The following is a 21,961-nucleotide window of genomic DNA, read 5'->3' on the forward strand; positions in this document are numbered from 1 at the left end:
AATAAAATAAATAAACAAATAATTTTGTTTTTGTTATGTTTATAAAATATATATAAGAACTAATAGTAATAATTTAACGAATAATACATGCAGGAGGACTAGAAACTAGTTACTAATAGATACAGTCAGGTGTGATAGATCTAACAAAAAAAAAATTAATTTTTTTAAAATTTTGTTTTCATATTTTCTATGTATATTTATTTTAATGTTATGTCTCCATTCCAAATGACCCTACCACCTAAAGCATTTCATCCTTCAGAAATATCGAGCATCACTCAGAGATTACCTACCCGCAAAGCTCCTGGATACGACCTAATAATATCCTACATCCTTAAACTCCTTCCTCGAAAAGCCACCCTATTCCTCACCTACATATATAATGCAGTTCTCCGTTCCAATATTTTCCTGATTCATGCAAATTATCTGTTGTCATAATGATATCCTAACTCCAAAAGCCGTCAGAACATCTATCCTCTTACCGTTCCTTCTCTCTATTACCGATCATGGGCAAAATCCTCGAAAAACTCATTTTGAAACCCCATCCTAGATTCCAATCATATAATCCCAGATCACCAGTTTGGATTCCGAACATCCCACTTCACTATCCAGCAATGTCATCGTCTGGTGGACGTTGTCTCGTCTTCTTTGGAGCGTGGAATGTACTGCACGGGAGTCTTTTTCGACAAAGAGCAAAATAACTTTTCATCGAGTCTGACAAACTCCATAAACTCCTACCTCCTACATACTTTCTCATCATCCGTTTCTTTCTAATAGATTATTCCAAATAAACCACAATGGTTCCTATTCATCCCTCTATTCTCAATCCACTAGTGTTCCTCAAGGTAGTATCCTCAGTCCCATCCTCTACACCGTCTATAAAGGTGACATCCCAATTAATCGTAACACTATTCTCACCACATATGCTGATGACACATGTGTGTTCACAGTTAATAATAACCCTTTGATTGCATCCCAAACTCTCCAGTTTCATATCACAGCCCTCGAAGAATGGTGCCGAAACTGGAGGATAAAAATAAATCCCAATAAATCACCTTTACCATTCATCGTAAACCTGATGATGACTGCCCTACAGTATACTTTAATAATGTTTATCTGTAGAACAGATACGCTAACTTGGACTACATCTTGACAATCGACTAACTTGGAATACTCACATAAGACTGAAAAGACAGGAAACTGCATGCCAATTCCGACTATTACAGCACTTACTAGAAAAACGGTCTAAACTTCCAATTCATTACAAAAGACTGATCTACATGACAATAATAAGGCCTATCTGAAAATACGGAGTTGAGCTTTGGGGCTTCATTAAACCTTAGAATTCCCCTTGTATCCAATCCTTACAATCCAAAATCCTCAATGCTACTTACTTTGTCACAAATAAAACCATCCAAAATGTTCCTCATGTAACTGATCTAGCCTGAACCAGATATCAATCCTTCCATAATAAACTCCCTAATCACTCAAACCCATTACTTCCTAATCTTTCTTCCTCTTCTATTCCTGACAACCCTCTAAGACGCCTGAAAAGAAAATGGCCTCGAGACCTTATATTGTAAAAATGTTTTTAGAGTGCTACCAATTGATAGTTTCTCTACATGGCTATAAAACAGCATTATGTTCTTACTACAAATTTACTTGTTGTATTTTATGTACAGTGGTAAATGTCAATGAATAAATAAAAATAAAAAAGTTATGTCAATTCTCACAATCTTTGTATCTTGTTTTCCATTTAACCCTGACAAAGTCCTGCAATATAGAGCGAAGGGTTGGTTATCAATAAATAGTTTTCTTATACTATTTTGATACCTTTATTCACCACAACCCGGACTATCTTTTGGTAGAAGTAAATGCCAGAACCCCTACATTATCATTTGATACAAATAAAGCATCAAATGGCATATTTTCAGCAAAAGCGAAGGAAGGCTAGAATAACTACAACTAAGACAAAATTGAAGAAAATCTGAGAATTTCGTTTTGGCAGCTTGACAATGTTCTCTTGTAACATAATTATTAAATAAATAACTTTTATTTAACTTGACCTATATATAAGTATTTCAGTTAATAGGATAACTCCATAAAATAATTTTTAGTGTTTTCAATATTAAATCTATAACAATTAAATTTTGAATGAATGCTATACTTTTGTTTTTCTGCATTAGTTTCTATTCTGAAACTAGCAAGAATAAATTTCAAATCAAAATAAGCTAGTAATTGAAAGTTTTGTGATGTATGTACTGCATCGAATTATTATTATAATTTTTTTTTGTGACAAAAATGGGTTTTCTTCCTAAGCATTTATTCATAAATTATACTAACAATAAATAAAAAAAGTTTTATCAATAGATGTAATAATTTTTATTTTAAATTTGGTCTCAAAACTTTAAATTAAAAACAAAATTTACCTGCTCAGGATTAGGCGAATTAAGCAAAGCCAGGAAGCCAGTACCAGCTTTAGTTAATGGGCCCCAGAAATGGCACATACAAGCAACATGTTGCGGCGTATATTTCAGCATCCTATAAAGAAAATATTTTATTAGAAAATTCACTTTCACTAACCTATTTTAATTTCCTCTTTTTTAATAAATAGTTGTTTTTTATGTATAGATGATTTTAGTTACGTTTTTATTTTTATGTATCGATATTAAATATTGTTCATTTTTTTTGTTGAATCAAAAAGCAACCTAACCAATTTTCATCAGTAAAATATGGAGTCACAAAATACATCGTTAAGAGTTTCATGATAGCGGCACTATTCTGAAGTCAGTAGAATTGCTACCATGTTGAGCAGATTCAAATATTTTCAACTTTATTTATCTTCCTATCATGATTGTAATTACAGTAGATTTAAGAAAAAAATAGAAGTCAATAATAAGTGTTAAAGAATAATATTCATAAAGAAAATCATAAGCAAAAGCTCAAAACCGTTGTGCTGCAATCAATGTTTGTATCGAACATCTGGGCAGGGGACTCTTTATTGGGAACACTTATGGTTGAGGGCTAAGGGGATGACTTCTGGATCAAGAAGAAGACGTCAAGAGTCACCAGACATCAAAGATTATATCATTAAAGAAGATTATGTAATTGGTAATTGTTGCATAGCATAGAATTTAATTATATATGTAAAAGTAGCCAATTATTTAGTCAAGTGTCTTTGTGTTTTGATTGTCTGGAAAACCCGCACTAAAATAAGAGTCAATAATGTTATAAAATTTAAAATAAAATTCTCATATCTAGTTAATATTTAATCTTTCCATTTGAACCTTGTCATCTTCAAAGCTATATTTTAAATCAGAGAAAAATAAAAAACTATAAAATTTCCTTTTATTTATTTTAAATAAATTTTGAATATTACACGATATACATTCCAATGAAACCTACTCACAAATTCTTGAGCTTCTGTTTAATCAATCATTATTGTATTATTATTATATAAGCCTTAATTAGTAAGTTTCTGTTAATAAGTTACACTTTCGTTTTAACATTTTGTTCACTGTTATTCACTTTCTTACTGTACAAAACCTTAGATAATAGTGGAAAAAAAAATCCTTTCTTCCTTTGTCCATTATCAAACCTCAATAAATAGTTGATGTAAACATAGATTCTAGCAAAAACTTTTTCAAAGTTTTTATCTATAATTTTCTTTGTGTAGATTTTTCCTTAATAGCTGTTCTCCTCTTCTATTTTTTCTTAAATTTACTGTTAATATAATCATGGCAGAAAAATAACAGAAGTATAAAATATTTAAATCCATTTGTACAACATGACAGCGATTTAACAACATGACTTCAGAATGGTCCGGCCATCTTGACTATCTAGAATGATTTGTTTTTACTCCATGTTTTACTGATAAAAATTTATTAGTTTGCTTTTTGATTTAATAAAACAAATGAACAATATTTATAATGACAATACATAAAATAACACATAACTAAACTATCTATATTTAAAAAATAACTATGAAAAAAGTGGATAGTACAATATATATTGTAATATTCAGGTTTATCAAAATAAATAAAGGGAAACTTAATAGTTTTTATTTGTTCTCAGATCTAAAATATAGCTTTGATGATTAAAAGTTTCAAATGAAAAGATTTAATATTAAACAGATATAAGAATTTATTTTAAATTACATAACATTATTGACTCTTACCTCAGGGCGGATTTTCCAGATAATCATAACACAAAGACACTTAACTAAATAAACGGCTACTTTTACAAATATAATTAAATCCTAGGTAAAGCAAACTAACCAATCATATATTCTTCTTTGATGATTGATGATTTTCAATGTCTTCTACCTCGAAAAGGGTCACTCCTCCTCTGGTTTCTAGGACACGTACAATCCACTGGCGATCCAAACAAAGAGTCTCTTTCTTCCTTCAATGATATCTCTTCTTGGATACCTGCAGACTTTTGATGTCTTCTTTCTATTTATCCATCACTGACCGTAAACAAAGGATGGTCAGCAACTCCTGCTTCCAGGAGACGTCATCTCTCCCGTGCCTAAGCAACAAGTGTCCTCATTTCCTTTGTTTCTTCTCATGCCTCGATGTTCAATCGTCGATTATAAAAATCGATTGTAGTACAACCGATCTAATTCACGATATAAATTCTTCATTGATAATGTTATTGTCTTCTATTTGTTCTTAGATTAATTTGCACTATAATTGTGGTAAAGAAACAATGAAAATTGAAAAATTTCATTCCACCCACTCAACACAGCAGTAATTCCACAAAGTTCGGAAGAACGTGTACCGCCATCTTGAAATATTTGAAACAACTTTGTTTTGGCCTCCATAAGTTCTGAATGATGAAACTGGTTAGCTTGCTTATTGGTTTAATAAAAGAAAATCAACAAATATTAACATCGATACATAAAATATAACTAAAACCACCCATACATAAAAAACAACTTTTTATAAAAAAAGAGGATATTATAATATATAAATATATTTTATGTGTAATCATCTTCTAATTCACGTATGGTCAATCATATAAATAAATTTTGCATCAAAAATACCTGTGCCTCATGTTGTCTTCCTGTTTTGAGAACACTCCAATTGTTTGGAAACGCCTCCAGCCCATCGAGATGATCAATGGATCCCTAGTTTTCAATATCCTACTGTACCACCGATGCTTTTTTATACGGACCTTAAAAAACAATACAAATATAATAGATGTAATAAATTAAATTAATTTCATTTATGTAAATTGTCTACACCATTTGCATTCAAATATCAAAAATTAAATAATTTTAAAAGGATCTAAAAAATGCCCGATATTTATAGCTTTCAGCAATTTATTCCTTCAGGACGTGCCAGAAATAATGCCCTATATAAATTTGCCTTGGTAACAGAATCCATAAACAAGACTATCCCATCTCATTGCAAATTCCAAGTGCTTTGGAGGAGAATGGGAGAAAGTTTATAAGATTAACAATACCTCAAAAGAAGCAGCACGTACCACTGCAATGACCCAGCGAAAATCAAAGCAGAATTCCAAAAATTGTTGAGGTTAATGGGGATGAATATTACTGGGACACCCTACATAATAATAATTATTTGGATAAAAATATTAACTTTTCTAAAAGAACTACAAAATATCGGTGTTGTTTAAAAGTGAAATATATTAAAAACAAAGATCTCTATAGAAAATAATTAATTAAATATATAAATGATTAATCATATTTTTTTTCAAAATACGATGAAGATGATCTGAGGGCAGGCAAAAAGAAACGAAAAATAGTTAACAACCATTTATTTGCTGACGTTTCACCCAACTTTGTATAGCTTCATCACGGCTAAAAAGAGACATAAAACAATTAAAAATATTTTGACATCGTAGGATAATAAGATACAAAGGAGTAAATTAAGGTAGGGTTAAAATTATGTAAATGTAAAGAATATTATATTAAAATGAACAAAAAGAAGAAATAAAAATAGTTATAAGTATATATATAAAAGAAACAATTATGTAAACTATTAGATTAGAATAAAAAGGAGACGTTATAATACCTAAAAATAGAAAAGTAGATATGAGAGAGGGGAAAAAAAATTAATACACTTCCTTAATTTTCTGTCTTTTAGTGAGTTAATTTTTTTCTTTATCTCTCTCTCTCTCTCATATCTACTTTTCTATTTTTACGGGTTATTATTTCTCCTATTCACTTTTTTTTTTATAGGGAAAAATAATAAAAAGGAAAAACAAATCATATACAACTTTAGTACATAATACAAATTTTTATGTGACAATAAAAAAAAAAATTATGCTATTTAATTAATAAATACTATTTATATTGAGTTGTAAAATAAGTTCATAGCGTTTTTCAATATTTCAATTTAATGCTCTCTGCGTTTATAAAATCATGTTTACTTAGTCAATAATGTTGAAATATTGTGAAAAAAAAGGATTAATTAAGGTACTTTTATGCATCAGTTTCAACCGAGATTCCTTATCTTTAAGTGGTATTTTGCTTGTTCAAAATAGAATAGGAAAAAATTTATTTTCGTCATTTAATGATTTTTTATTTCCGAAAAGGAAAATCCGCTGCACAAAGTTAACAAGATTTGCAGTGTGTATAGCAATGATGCCTGAGGAGAAATCACCGTTTGAAAGTGGTTTGCTTGGTTCAGAACCAGACATTTTGACTTGGAAGACTCAAAGCGCTCGGGTCGTTCTTCAACTGTTGATGATGACCGAATTCAAGCATTAGTAACAAACAACCCACGCTCTACGATACGGGATGAAGCAAAACCACTTAACTTATCTCATGCAAGTGTTTCAAATCATTTAAGGGCTGTGGGATATGTTTCTCGAAGTGATATATGGGTTCCCCACAATTTGACGGAAAAGAATTTATTGGACTGCATATCCATTAGCGATTCCCTCCTATAACGCAATGTTAATGATCCATTTTTTCTACCCGCCCTATTCACCAGACCCTGCCCCAATAGATTTTCCCTAAAATCCTTCGGGCTCTTCAAAACTCTCTTAACTGGAAATACTTCAATTCGCACGAGAACTGAAACGCACGTAGAGAAGGGAGTTCATTGCGCAAAAATCTGAGAAGTTCTGGGAGAATAGAATTAAAAAATTACCTGAAAGATGGCAACATGTAATAGATCGAAATGGGTTACATATAATTGATTAAAAACATTTACAAGAATCTGAAGTTTTTATTGAAATCACCAGGAAAAAAATGCTACAAACGTATTTTATAACCCAATATTAATAGGAATAAAAAACCTGTGCTTCACTTTTACATAGTCATAAGTATGCTGTGTATAAGTCAACCCAATGATTTTGGACAGCACAACATTTATAGTAAAATGTTTTTTTTTTTCTCTCTTCTTATCATTGTTTATTTTATATCATAACTATTTTTATTTCTTCTTTTTGTTCATTTTTATACAATTTTCTTTTCACTTATATTTACATAATTTTAACCCTACCTTAATTTACTCCTCTGTATCTTATTATCCTAAAATGTCAAAATATTTTTATTTGTTTTATGTATCTTTTTAGCCATGATGAAGCCCTGCAAAGTGGGGCGAAACGTTGTCAAACATAAGTTGAAAATTTGAAGAAAAAAAAAGAAGAAAATATAATCATTTTAATAAAATCTTAGTTGCCTACTACAATTCTATTTCTAATTATACTTTTAAACATAGGTTTAAAATTTGAAGAAGAAAAAAAGAAATTATGAATTTCAGTTGTCCACTATAATAAAATAATCTTAGCTTGCTAATATAATAAAATTTCAAATTATACCTTGATAAAGCCTATGTTCTGCTCACCAGGCTGAACACTTCCCATGATCAACGGATAACTAGGGTCAAAGTTGTCAACGAACTCACATGGCATATTTTTAATTTCCATACGAACATACATGCCAGCTCGAAAACCTTCAATCTCAACCCTTACTGAATCGTCGATTCCTTCAAACATCGTCCTGTTCAACTGCAAAAATATTCATCAAAGTTTACTAATTATATTGAAAATAAACCACGTCAGAAATATAATAAAAGTACTTAAGAATAAGAAATGAGTCATTTCACTATAAATGGCTTTTACTTTCTATTTGAAGATCTAGATGGCATACCTTTTGCTCTCTATTTGAAGATCAAGAAGGCATGCATCGAATTTTCTCAGGGTTTCTAGTATGCCAGTATTGTTGTTTTTTTATTAATACACTAAATTAAATAGGATCTCATGAGTTATATCAAAATTCAAAGATTAATTTTAGTGATCTCAGTTCTATGGAAGAAATTGCAATTGAAAACTTTTAACAAGTTAAGTAGAGTAGTTAATGTAATTAAGAAATCATCTTTCTTAATAATTATTCTGTTCAATCCAAGAATGTAACATTCTTTTTATATTAAGCTTATTGAAAATCTTATACATAAAAATGAATATTTGTTTGTTCGTATTTATGCGCTGCCAATGTGATAGGGCTTTTTGCTAAATGTTCAGGATTTTCTCGGGAAGATTTGGGCTATTCTGCTTTATCCAGTAGAAAAAAAGTTTTTTCCATTATTATTAAACACCAACCGGTTCGTCTCTTTCCGAAAGAATAAGAAATAAATTTTACTGATTCCATTAAACGATATTATATAATATCTATTAAAAAAAAAAAAAATGAGGTTTAAAGAAAAGTAGATCAACAAAGCTTAAACAGTAAGATACCTGGGAATTCACCTAGATCGCTGCCTTACCTGGAATCACCATATCAACATCAAACTAACTCAATACAAGGTTAGCAATGCTATATCATATTCTAAACAGAAATTCCAAACTAAAACCAGAAAAAACTGTTCTTATATTTAAAACAATTCTCAGGCCACTGCTGATGTACTGCTCTGAAGTCTGAGGAGCGGCATCCTTCACGAAAAGAAAAAAACTACAGTCTTTTCAAAATAAAGTCCTAAGAATCGCAGTTAATGCTCCTTGGTTCATAAGAAATAGCCAATTGCATCGCAAATTACATATGGAGTCAATAGAGGATTATATCAAAAAACAGCTCATGAAGTTACACTCCCAGTTGCCAACAGTTAAAGGAGCTGTGACCTATAACCTGGGAAACCCAACCTCAACCCGAAGACTGAAGCCCAGACTGCTGCAGGACATTCTGTTATATATTTTAATAAATATAAAATTAATTCATAGTACACTACCTCAATTTTACTTTTTATTATTACTCATTTTATTTATTCATTATTATTTTTTATTTTCTTCTCTCGTCGCTTTTTCAAATTAACTTGTTTCCTTTCACTATTAGAGGGCAATTGTTTGTTTTATTTAATTGTACCAATATCATTATTTTTTGTTATTAATTTTACATTCCTCTTTTATTAAGAAGCATTACACTTATCTATTTATTTTATTATTTTTCTTCTTTTGATAACAACATTGTACATAGTTAGGGGTGTCTTTTGTACGAGACTATACCTATACCCCCCATAATCAACTGTTAAAAAAAAAAATATAATATAACGGTTATATCAAACATGTAAGGCCCATACCAGGCCGATAAGGTATAAAATAAAATAAATAACAAAGTTTGTTTTAGGAATATTCAATTCATATCTGTTTTTAGTGTCGTCTGAAACACTTAATAATATTTTTCAAAGAAATTAAAGATTAGAAATATTTTAATTTGATCTATTTGAAGGATTTGTTTAATGTCTGCTCTTTTTACCTATATTACCACCATTTTTCAAAAGGTGAAAATTTGATTTCCCGATTATTTTCGAAAATTCGTATTTAAGTATTTTTTGAGGTGCTCAAAATGAATATGAACTTTGTTTCACTCCTAAAAAATCTTATAGTGCACCTATGTTACCTAAATTTAGATTTAAGGCCATTATAAGGGTGAAATATTGGTTTCAAATAAAGAAAACAAGTTTATTTTACATCTCCGGTTCAAATTTGTTTAATTAGACCCGGTTTGTGCCCTTCAATACAGTTTATAGAGTTCTAAATCACTCCCGAGTTACGTGAAGATTGATTAACTAGTGTTGAAGTTATTTCTATATTTTTATTATATAATTCTGGATTTTTATTCCTAGGAAGTTGTTCGCATTGATTTGTTAATATGACAAGGTAAAAAAACTTCCATTTAGAATAAAATACGCGAGGATAGAATAACTATTGGTGGTAGAGACACAGGAAAGGATGCTATTACAGGTATTGAATGTTCAAAATAATAGTAATAATTGAAAAAAAAAATTATAATAATGTTTGAAAAATAACTTTTGACTCCTTATGCAAAATTGACCATTTTAAATTAAATGAGCCTGATACAACATTACTTACTTGAGCTTGTTTATTGGCTTCACTCTTCAGTTCATCAAAATAATTATCTTCATCGTCATCGCCCTTTTTGTCATATTCAGCATCAAATTTTTCTTTTAATTTCCTCTTTTTTTCTAGCAGTTCCTCTTTAGTGGGCTCATCAGGTTTTTCTTTTCAATAAACACAAAACTTATTAAAAAAAAAATTGAAAATGAAAATAAAATATATGTATACCAAAATAGTAATAGAATAAATAGAGTATATAGAATATATAAAGTTTATCATAAATGCTTCCTCAATCATAAATTCTTAAAATCAAGGTGGTACATTTATATGATATCCAATATGAATGCAGTGTCTCCAGGAATAAACTGTTAAGGCCATATTTAATAATTAATTTCTGAATATTTTATAAATAGTATTAACGTAGTATTAGTGTTTAATTTAATTACATTTATTTTTATTTGTATTTTCTTTGGAATTTTTGTTTATTTGAGAAGAAGTCTATGTAATATAATAATTAAGTTTAAACATAACGGTTGTAGAGGGTTGTTAGACAGTTGCTAAGGTGTCTCCTAGCAACAGGGCAATGATCTTCATTTTGTTCAGTATGTATTTGTATATTTAAATATGTATTTTGACATTTTTAGTCCATTTTGGTTTTGTACATCTTGACTGTTAATTGTGATAAAAATATAATACAGTCTACTGCGTTTTATGAATACAATTGCGGTAATTAATTTAATTAAGGAATGCATTAAAGAGCCAGTACAGACATGAGCCCATCAACTTGTGACCAGTTTAAGAGTTGCAGCGGTAATTAACTACAAAGTAATAACCTACACATCTTTACAACAAAATATCTTCCTCTGACCTATTGGAGAGGATCATCTTTTCTTCGGGACCGTCATCCAGTATTTTATTTTACATATATAAATATATATATCTATTGATTTTGTAAATTGTTTCTTTTGTTTTCATAACTTATTTTGCTAATTTTATTTTTAAATCTTTTGTTTTATTATGTGTTATATATTTTGTTTTATTATATGTTTATGTTCTATTGTTGGCCTCATCAAATAAATAATCCGAGCCAGTTTATATTGATTGTTCTTTAAAGATTTGCTTCAAATAGACTAAGTCAATTGAGATGGCTTTAACAGAACTGATCCCAGAACATGGAACCAAATCAAACTAATACAAAAATAAATAATTATAAAAACAATAAATATGTATAAGCTTACTTTTCTCTGCTTTTGGCTGAGCAACAAATTTTTCTCCAGTTTCGTAATCCTCATAATCACCGTATATTTCCTCTTCAGATTCAGACAGTTCGTCCAGTTTTAAAAGCTCCTCTGCATCCTCTCCGTGCTCCCATTTTCCCGTGACGAAGCAATCTTTTATGCTTTCAATATTCTGGAAAGGTTAACAGATATTATTTCAAATATAAATAAATAGCGAACAAATTTTTGAGCAATTACATCTTTTGTTAGCAAGCTTCAAATCCCTCCAAACGTGATCAGAAATTCAGATCATGAAAAAGATGTTCTAGTTTTATAAATCAGGAAACTAGAAAAATCATGGCCTATCTCTAAATGTTTATAATGCTTTAAACTCCAATAGATATCAATCCAAAGATTAATATCTTTTTTTTATTATTTATTTATTGAAATTTACAAATGTTTCAGAACACGTCATAATCTTGGGAAGAAACCACCCAATTGTGGTACTTCAATCATTGCTTTAAATTAGAAGATCCCATGGCCATCTTCTTTTCAGATGCCTCGAAGGATGAGGAATGAGAGATTAAGAAATAATAGGTTTGGGATGGGTAAGGATTTTGAAGGAATACTACACTGAAACGATAAGAATCTACTCGCAGATTCCGAATACTAGACTGAAACGACAAGAATCTGCTCGCAGATTCCAAATACTACAACACCTACTTGACAAATACTCTGAACTTCTCATTTACTACAAAAACATCAACATCACATTGTTTGCAGATTTGACCGGAAATAGATATATATACCTCCTTTCATTCCAAAATAGATTAATATCAAATTTCAATATCAGTAATAAGACTTTATCTCTTAAGACAAATGAACCCTGAAATGTTTGTAACCAATTTATTTATAACAGTTTATATCATATACTTCTCAACTGTGTAAAATTTAAATATAGATATAGAGATATTTAATATAAATATAGAGAAAAATATCTGAGGCAGTAAATATCGTGCACTTGCGACTTGTGAAACATGAAGACAACTCTCAATATTGACAGTGCACATAAACTAAACAAAATACTTCATTATACAGGACGTTTCAGGGTTAAGTGACCAAACTGAAAATATGAACTAAGGACCTCAAAACAAGAAAAAAAATTTTTCTGAAGGTATGTCCGCAAATGCTTTCTTGAGGAGATATTCACACCTAAAGATTTTCATTGTTATGATTTATTTACGTTATATGAAATAAATAAAACCTATTTATTTGTTTTAACTACTTTATTTATTAAATGTAACCATTAACCTTCATATTAAATTATGTTCAAAGTGAAGGTATGTCCGCAAATGCTTTGTTTAAGAGATGGATTTGATAGAATACTAATGCGGCCTTTTATCCCTACTAAGAGTATAAAATCTATTGGCAACATAAGGGTTAATACTATTTGGAATTAGCATTGGGAACTGTCAATAACATTTATCAGTTTGAATAGGCTTTCGCAGAACGCTCATTATTATGCCTTCAATTTATACTAATGGTGAATATGCTGATATGGTGTTTGTGTTTGGTTCTTGCAATGGCAATGCTAATGCTGCCCGTTGTGAATATGCCAGGTGATTTCCGAATAGAAGATTACCAAACACGTCTATGTTTAGCTCCATGTTTCAATGTCTTAGAGGAACTGGTACATTTGGTATAATACCACGTGCTGATGATATTTTCGCCCCTTTACGAAATGAAGAAAGGAGTGCGACCATATTAAAATATTTTGATGATAATCCATCTGGTAGTGTACGAAGAGCTGGAACAGAATTAAATATTATGCCAACTACAGTATGGAGAACTCTCATTGCAGATGGACTTCACCCATATCATTATCAACGGGTATAAAATTTATTACTGCTTAAGGAAATCACTTTGAACAACATTTAATATGAATGTTTATGTTTAATTAATAGATTAGTTAGAAAAAATAAATAAGTTTTATTTATTTCATATATAACGTAAATAATTCATAACAATGAAAATCTTTCAGGGTGATGAAAGCTAATCTATAACGTTGGCACATTAAAATAAGTTAATCGTACTTATTTGTGTTTTTCATTGACCGCACCCCCAACCATCTTCTCCTCATTCATCATCCACGGTCAACTATCTCTCATAATTGTAAAAGGGAGTAGTTCATTTCTTTATTATTATTTTGTTCCTTAATTATGTAATATAATTTTGTTCCTGTTATATTTTACTAGATGTGCCTTTTAAAGTACCCTAAATTTTTCTTGTTCGAAAAAATTACCTATCTCATATTTTTATATGTAATGAAAAATGGATAAACTATGAAAGGATTTAATAATTAACTTACTGAAATAAGAGGAAAATAGGTGTTATTAAGATAATAGTCAGATTTTACTTGCATTTACCCATTTACAAGTTTAAAGAGAACATTTAATTATTTGAAAATAACATTTATTACTAATTATAACCATTTTAAGGCATCTGACTGGTAATAGTAATTATAAATTTTAGTTTTTGTACTCCTTAGTATTATAATTAACCATATAAAATTAAGTATTAAAAAAAAAATTAAAAGTCTATTACACTAGGCACCATTGTGGTTAAAATCATTAATTGACAATTTTATAGTTTATTTGAAAAGATAAAATTAAATTAAAAAAAAAAAAAAAAGGCAGTATTTTCTAATATATTCAAACAAGATGTAAATAGATAAAAAAATTAAATAAAATAAACAGAATTTCTAACTTACGCTTTCAAGGCTCCAGTCCCTCATTTGAGAATTATCAAATTTGGAACAGTCAACCGTGTCGAGGGTATCTTTCGTTTTTGATGCTGCCTCTTGTTCTCGTTTCACTGCCCTGAATAATCCTCCAATAGTTCCATCTTCTCCGTCACTTGCATCATCATCTTCGCTCTTTACTTGTTGTGCAATGCCTCCTTTAAAATGATTTTAATTCTTAATTATAATATTAATAATTATAAAAGTTGTTTTAAATAAAAAATAAAAACATAATAATAATAAAGAAAGAAAGAAAAAATCGGAACCATCCACTCGTCATGTTTTGAAGACAGCAAATAAGTGATAAAAACCGGATGTAACACTACGGTCCCAATTTCTTCTTTATTTATTTATTATATTTATATTTTTCTTTCCTTATCTTTATTTATTCTCTTCTTTCTTTCTTAGTTTTCTATCTCTTAGAGTGTACAATTTTTGTTTTTATATCTCTTATATCTACGTGTTATAACGCCCCTTGTTCACTTTAAATATAATAGTCTGTTATTTCTTTTTTATATATACTTATTATTGTATATCTTATTTTTATTGCTTTTTGTTCATTTTGATATCTTTTTTTTTCATTCATATTTACATAAATTTTAATCCCACCTTAGTTTACTTCTTTGTATGTTATTATCTTACATTGTTAATATATTTTTAGTTTATATCTTTTTTAGCCCTGACAAAGCCCTGCAAAGTGGGGCGTAACATCGGCAAAAACATAGTTGTTAATTATTTTTTGTTCCTCTTTGTCCACATCCCCAACCATCTCATTATGTGTTTATTAACTTAATAACTAACCAGTAATAAGTTAATATAGAAAAACTTTCAAAAGTTTTATTAAAAATTGTATAGGTTCATCAATTAATTTATTTTTAAAATAATATATATGGATGATAAATACAATATAATATTTAAAAAAAAAAAAATTGAAATTCCAACCAGTCACAACAGTCAGATGGAAAATAGAATTATTGTTTGTAACAGTGATTCCCAATGTTCATACTTTCATAGTTAATCAAAACCACCAGTCAATAGAATTCCAAGAACATTCTTCATTTTTTCTATTGTGTTACTCTTTATATATTAATCAATTAACTCTTTATATATTAATCAATGCATTGCTCTACCTCGAATTAGTTAATTTTAATGAATGGAATATGGTCCGGGTGCGGTAAAAAAAAAATTCAAATAGTAGATAATTATACTATTTTATAGAGCCAACGTTTCGCCTCACGTTGCAGGGCTTCGTCAGGGCTGTTTATTTTATAAAGTCACTTTATTTTTGACTGCCGTCAAAACAGCCCTGACGAAGCCCTGCAATGTGGGGCGAAACGTTGGCTCAATAAAATAGTATAATTATCTACTATTTGAGTTTGTTTTTTTTACCGCTCCCGGACCATTATTCCATTCATCTATACACACGGTCAATCAATAATCTTCCAACAATAATATTATTGTGGAAGTGCATTATTGCGAAATTTTCGTCTCGTTTAAATGTTCCTCTTGATTATTAACATTTTGCGCACTTAAAGATTGTGATAGCGTGTTGAACATTTAAACCTTTGCCACTTGCTGCAAATCTAAAGTACCAATAAATTCTTGATGAATAAATTTATTTGAATTAAGTAATAAACGTCGGTATCCCCACACTTGTGTGTTCCAAAAAGGCAAACTTGGTGGACGTTGGGTAATTTGACTGCCGTCAAAACAGCCCTGACGAAGCCCTGCAACGTGGGGCGTAACGTTGGCTCAATAAAATAGTATAATTATCTACTATTTGAGTTTTTTTTTTTACCGCACCCGGACCATATTCCATTCATCTATACACACGGTCAATCAATTATCTTCCAGTAGTTAATTTTAAACTAAACTTTTTTATTTATTTATTGATATTTACAACTGTATAAAAAATACAACAAGCAAATTTGATCATAATGACATAATGATACAGCATGTAGAGAAACTATCCAGTAGTAGAACTCTAATTTTTAAACTACAAATTAAATAAGGGAAAAAAAGAATAGACAAAGAATAAATAATAGTACACCTATTTGTGTATGATATGAGAAATTTAGTTCAAGCATTAAATTTTATACAATGTAAAATTAGTATTATTTTAATATCATTTCCATGATTTGAATTTCTGTTGAGATTTGGCGGAATTCAAAGGTAGAGAACAAAAGATGCAATTGTACGAAATTACGAACTCTATGAATAACTAAACAAAAATATTTAGTTTTGCTGTGGTACTGGTTCAAATCTGGATAGGACAGATTGAATTTTATTTTGTGCTGGCCCGCAGAATTAAATCTCGACCTTCTGACTCTGGTTACAATAAGGTGGTAACCAGCTAGATAATCCCTTTTTCCTCCGTCAAAAATGGGGAGAAAAAGGAAAAGTATCAGCCCAAATGACATGTTGAAGTTTTTTTCTGATATTGTACCTAGTAAAATAAAGGGTCGAGACTTTTATTCACGTTCGATCTAAGAAATTTTGAGTTGTGACTTTAAAGTCATTTTAATTTCTACAGTCGTGTATACTACAATTTATAAGTGAAAATTCATTACTATCACACATATTGAAAAAAGAAAATGTAATAAAAAAATTTGATCTAATCGAGACCAGGGGCGATACTTATGTTCAAGGATATTGGAGAGCTATTGATGAGTATATTCTCCACATGGCTGAATCATGCCATTACTTAACTAATGTCAAATTTATTTGTAGTATATATTTTAATACAAAATTAAGGTTATACAAAACTGTGGTAAGACCAGTAGTGACATATTTTGTGGAAACTTGGACCCTTTGCACCGCCACAATAAATGCTTAGAAGATCTTAGGGAGGAAAATTCTCTGTAAAATTTTTAGACCTCTGTTGAAAGAGGGTGAATGGAGAATCCAGAAGAAAAGCGAACTATATGAGATATATGGATCTAGTGACATTGTGTTACGGTAGCCATGGTGAAATAAAAACACAGGCGATATCTGCGTTGACAAGGAGTGTTATGGTTGTCATGGGGAAAAAAAAAAAAATCACGAGCAATATGTTTAGACGAGGGGGTTTTGGTTTTGTGAAGGTGACAGTTTGGGTCCAATTGGGATTCCTTTGACATAAAAATGTGGTTGCCGGATGTCACAGCAAGCTTGAAAGGATGAAAATGAAAGACGCGTCAATAATGACGAGCATGAAAACATGTTTAAAAAAGTCCCTGAACAATAATTACTTCATTTTTTTTTTCTTACAATGAGTTTTTTAAATTAATTTTATCTCATCTTATAATTAAGTTTATGTTTTTTCAAATTGTCATTTTTCAATTAATATTGTCTTTACCTTTTCTCTTGAAATTTCATCAAGAAAAAAAATTGGCATCTTTCTCTTTACTCATAAAAATTATATTTCTGCTTTTTTACAATATTATTATTCAGTGTGTACTGTATTGAAAATGGTGATTAATCATCCAGTTTGGTACAAAACCAGCTTCATCCAAAATTTAAATTAAATTCCAAGAAAGCTATAATTACTGAAGTTGTGAAACTACCGTGAAATAATCATGGATGTTAGTTTTTTCGATAAAATAACAAAAATTTCTCAAAACTGATTGGCATGTCAATGGGAAGTTTTTTTCGCTTCCCTGAAAATTTTTAAATTGGTTTCGAAGCTACACATCTCATATATTTATTCACTTATATGTAAGTATTTTGTAAGAAATAATAATAACAGGTTCTACCAACCATAAACTAATTTATACAAGTTTGACTTGTCTGATTGCCTTTCTATGAAGGCTTTGGCTGCTTTCTCGGCAAGATTGGTCTTCCAGTTAAGATCTGTATCCATTAGTTCATCATCGTCTTCATCATCCGCATCGCTCTCTCCAGAAACATCTTCGGACTGAGGGAACTGGTCACCAACCTTCTCCCAAGGAACACTTAACTCTTCAGTTTCTTCTTCATTTCCTTCATCGGCGGTGTCGTCAGAGTCACTCGAACAGTCTGACCATCCTTTGTCATCACTCAGAGTTTTACTTTCGAGTAATGATAATGCTCCACTGATCTTGTCTCTCAGCTCTTTATCTTTATCAGATAAAATGCTTTTATATCTGAAAAACAAATTCAATTACTAAATCATAGCCTTCAATCATTTTTAAAAAAAATGCAACACCTATAAAGGCTTACCATATCATAATGATGATATAAAATATAAATTATTGACCAGATTTCTTAACTTAACTGAGGTGATCTAGAGAAAATTAGCTGAAATTTGCCTTTTTATTTCATGTTATTATATAATAATTATATTAAAATATAGTATAAATATATATTAAAATTATATTTATATATGACTATATTAAAAATTTTTATCTGTAAATAAAGTTTATAAGAATAATAATCTCTTGAAGTAATATTGGACCAAAGTTTTTGCAGTATGAAGTATGTTTTCAAATTTCCCAATTTTTTCAAATTGAGGGATTTTCCAATTAAAAATCAATGAAAGCGATTTTTCTTCACAGATTATTAGACATAAATTCAATCAGTGATTTTTAAATCATAATTATAAATAAAGAAATAGCTGCATATGTGAACTAGTTAATATTATGAAATACTTTAATTATAATAATTCTGCTCTCAGAATAAAATAACATTTCTATTTTCACTTGCCTGCAATAAATACTGAGGAAAAACATTGCAATTAAGCAAAATTTTGAATTTGAGTAACAATGGAAATATATGTTTTGAAGTCTCCGAGTCCAAAAAACCTAATCTTGCAAAATGGTATGTGTGTCCGTGAACAGCCTAGCTAAAAAAACGAAAAGTCGTATGAAACTGAAATTACATAAATAAGGCGAGTGTATTGAGATGTAACAGTAACTTTTTCAATAAAAACGAATAACCGAAAATGTCACTTTATAGAATCGATTTTTCAAATTTCTTCAATTTTCTCGAAAATGATCTTCATTAAAGTCTCCATCTCAAAGTAGAATCAAATATCGGCTAGGTCTTAACCTCATTGAAATAGTGAGATAGGGCTTAAATAATGGATTTAAAAAAAAAAAATCTTCCTTTAAAGTACTTCTAATTTTGTTTATTTGAAAAAAAAAAAAATTCTCATTGTTAATAACGCAAACGTTGGATAAATATAAAATATTACGGAATTTTATGAATAAATAAAGGAGAAATAATGAAGTTAGAATCAATTGTTCCTAAAGGAAAAAAACGAGACTGCCCAATCTTTCCTGATTTCATTACGGCTGCTTTACTTATGTTAAACTGTTATATTCTTGAATGTACAATCTTTAAATCCTAAAATAGGAATTTTATGTAACAGACAAATAAAAAGTTTTTGTTCAAAATCTTCACTTTCTCTGGTCTTCCGAGATTTTTTTTTTTTATTATAAAAATAGTGGTAACGTCAACACAAGCCTACAAATCAACACAAAATTTGGGAACATATGTAGAGTGGTAAGAGACAGTTGAGTGATGGGCGCAACGTACCAGATTTTTAAATATTTTTGAGTAAAAATAATATGCATATTATAGAATTTTGTGGATGATATTTACAATTATTACACCATGTTATACTAACATTCCAGGAGTTTCTTGAACATCACTGCATTCTTTCATCTTTCTTCGTAACAATTCATCTCCATCAACATCATTGAAGTCGTATTCATCATCACTTTCTATACCACTCGTATCTGAAGTTTTTTTCAGCTTCTTAGATATTTTTTCTAGCTCGTCTTCAGAATCGTTTTCGAATATTACTTTCCTCCGCTTTCTCCCATCATTTTGATCTGTAATAGTTTCAAACAGCCTTCCTCCTGACTGCTTTGTAACGTTGTCCATTTCGTACTCCATCCTGTAAAAAACGTTTTACTATTAACATTTTAATCATTGATAATAACAATAATTTAATAAATTAAAATAAATGTATAATTATTTTAAGTTATTCACAAGTTTAAAGTAAGAATATTCAATCCTATAATCGAAAATTAGATAAAAAAAAAAAATTGAGGAAGCTTTCAAAGGACTAAAATGATTCCCCATTCTCATTGATTTCAGAGAAAACTAATAATATTAAAACTAATGTAATAAAATTATAGTACCTAAGGTACTATAACACCTACAGTCGCTGACAAAACATTAACAATTTAACTTTTTAAACTAATTAACTTTAACTTTTTTACTATGTTTACTTTACAAATTATTTTCGTTATTGTGGCATAACTGTCGTCCCCACTCCTCCCAGGAGTTTTTTTTTCTTTTTACATCTCTTTATTTGTATTTTCTTTAATATTTCTTCTCTTATCTATCTGTTACTATTACCCTTTTCATTTACTATTTACAACCTTTAATTTTTCTTATTATATCTTACTATTTTACATTGTATACCCCTGTTATTTTACACTTATGTTTTTTTCTCTTTTTTTTCCTTTTGTAACTATGTGTTTGTATCTTTTTTAGCCCTGACGAAGCCCTGGAACGTGGGGCGAAACATTGGCTCAATAAAATAGTATAATTATCTACTATTTGAGTTTTTTTTTACCGCGCCCAGACCATATTCCATTCATTAACAATTTAACTTTCCTTTCTGCTCTATATCATTAACAAGGAATATTGTTGCTATAAAATTAAAACTAACTAATTTTAGAGATAATTTGAACATTTTAAGTAACTACAATATAATTTTAAAATAGTCATTTATTTATTTATTGTTTTTCTGCTCGTAATCAGAAATAAAACTAACAAAATGTACAAAATTGTTGATGTATTGTTTAAAACCTAATATTTTATTTTTACAGAATTATCTTAAAATTTATGGATAGTAATTAATTTAGAAAAGAAATAATATCTCTAAAAAAATGATAGAAAGAAAATTAATTTTATCAAACTACCCTATTACAATTTATTTGGTAAACGTAATTCAAACTATATGGTACTATATCTGTTCAATCGCTAACTAGAAGACCTAATAAATAAATCAACCACAAAGAAAACTAAAAGAGAAATATTTGAATGAGTATTTTCTTACTTCTATGATTCCCAATAACTGATTTTGATTCACCAAATGACCATATCTACCTGTATTTTTTCGTAACTCCACATAATTATTCATTATATTACGATTAGAATTAGCTATATATGTGCGTGCTTAGTTATAGATATTATTTGTTTAGATATACTGGATCCTCATTTGATCCTATTCTATATCATCTTGCTTTATTCACATTATTATATTAATTCACTAATTATAAATTTGCAGCATTATTATTCATTTCAAAGTCCTTTCAGTTACTTTATTTTCAATTTAGTAATTTTTAATTGAATTATTATTTGTATCACATGAGATCAATTCATATTGCACTGATCTAGCTAATAAATTGTAGTAGTTTTCACAGCACCCTAATAGTTAAAATTATAATAATTATATTTCATTTATGTCCATCATTTTTATGTGTTAATTTGGCACCGACTCATAGATTTAATCATCTGGTCGGACCATATTTGAGGTAATTTTTTATATGAATAAAAAAAAATTTTTTAAAAACAATAAATTATTAAAAGCTGAAGAAGGAAACATACCAGGGCATTCAAAAAGTCCTGTCGTTTTTCGTTTGTT

At 29.3% G+C, this 21,961-nt stretch overlaps 1 protein-coding gene across 1 annotated transcript in view; it reads right to left on the reverse strand.

Annotated features, from left to right (window-relative positions):
• Window positions 1-21,961, reverse strand: part of LOC106682590 (ribosome biogenesis protein BMS1 homolog) — a 48,330-nt gene that overhangs the window by 8,829 nt on the left and 17,540 nt on the right. The window contains exons 9-16 of the mRNA XM_014423530.3: window positions 19,928-20,200; window positions 18,079-18,443; window positions 14,311-14,498; window positions 11,562-11,733; window positions 10,339-10,487; window positions 7,795-7,983; window positions 5,045-5,175; window positions 2,427-2,538 (exon numbers count right to left, since the gene is read on the reverse strand). Coding sequence (XP_014279016.1) covers window positions 2,427-2,538; window positions 5,045-5,175; window positions 7,795-7,983; window positions 10,339-10,487; window positions 11,562-11,733; window positions 14,311-14,498; window positions 18,079-18,443; window positions 19,928-20,200 — 1,579 coding nt within the window. The remainder of the gene's footprint in view (window positions 1-2,426; window positions 2,539-5,044; window positions 5,176-7,794; window positions 7,984-10,338; window positions 10,488-11,561; window positions 11,734-14,310; window positions 14,499-18,078; window positions 18,444-19,927; window positions 20,201-21,961) is intronic.

This window comes from Halyomorpha halys, unplaced genomic scaffold (genome assembly GCF_000696795.3).
Source record: "Halyomorpha halys isolate HHAL.00 unplaced genomic scaffold, Hhal_1.1 Scaffold426.1, whole genome shotgun sequence".
Taxonomy (NCBI): Eukaryota; Metazoa; Arthropoda; class Insecta; order Hemiptera; family Pentatomidae; genus Halyomorpha; species Halyomorpha halys.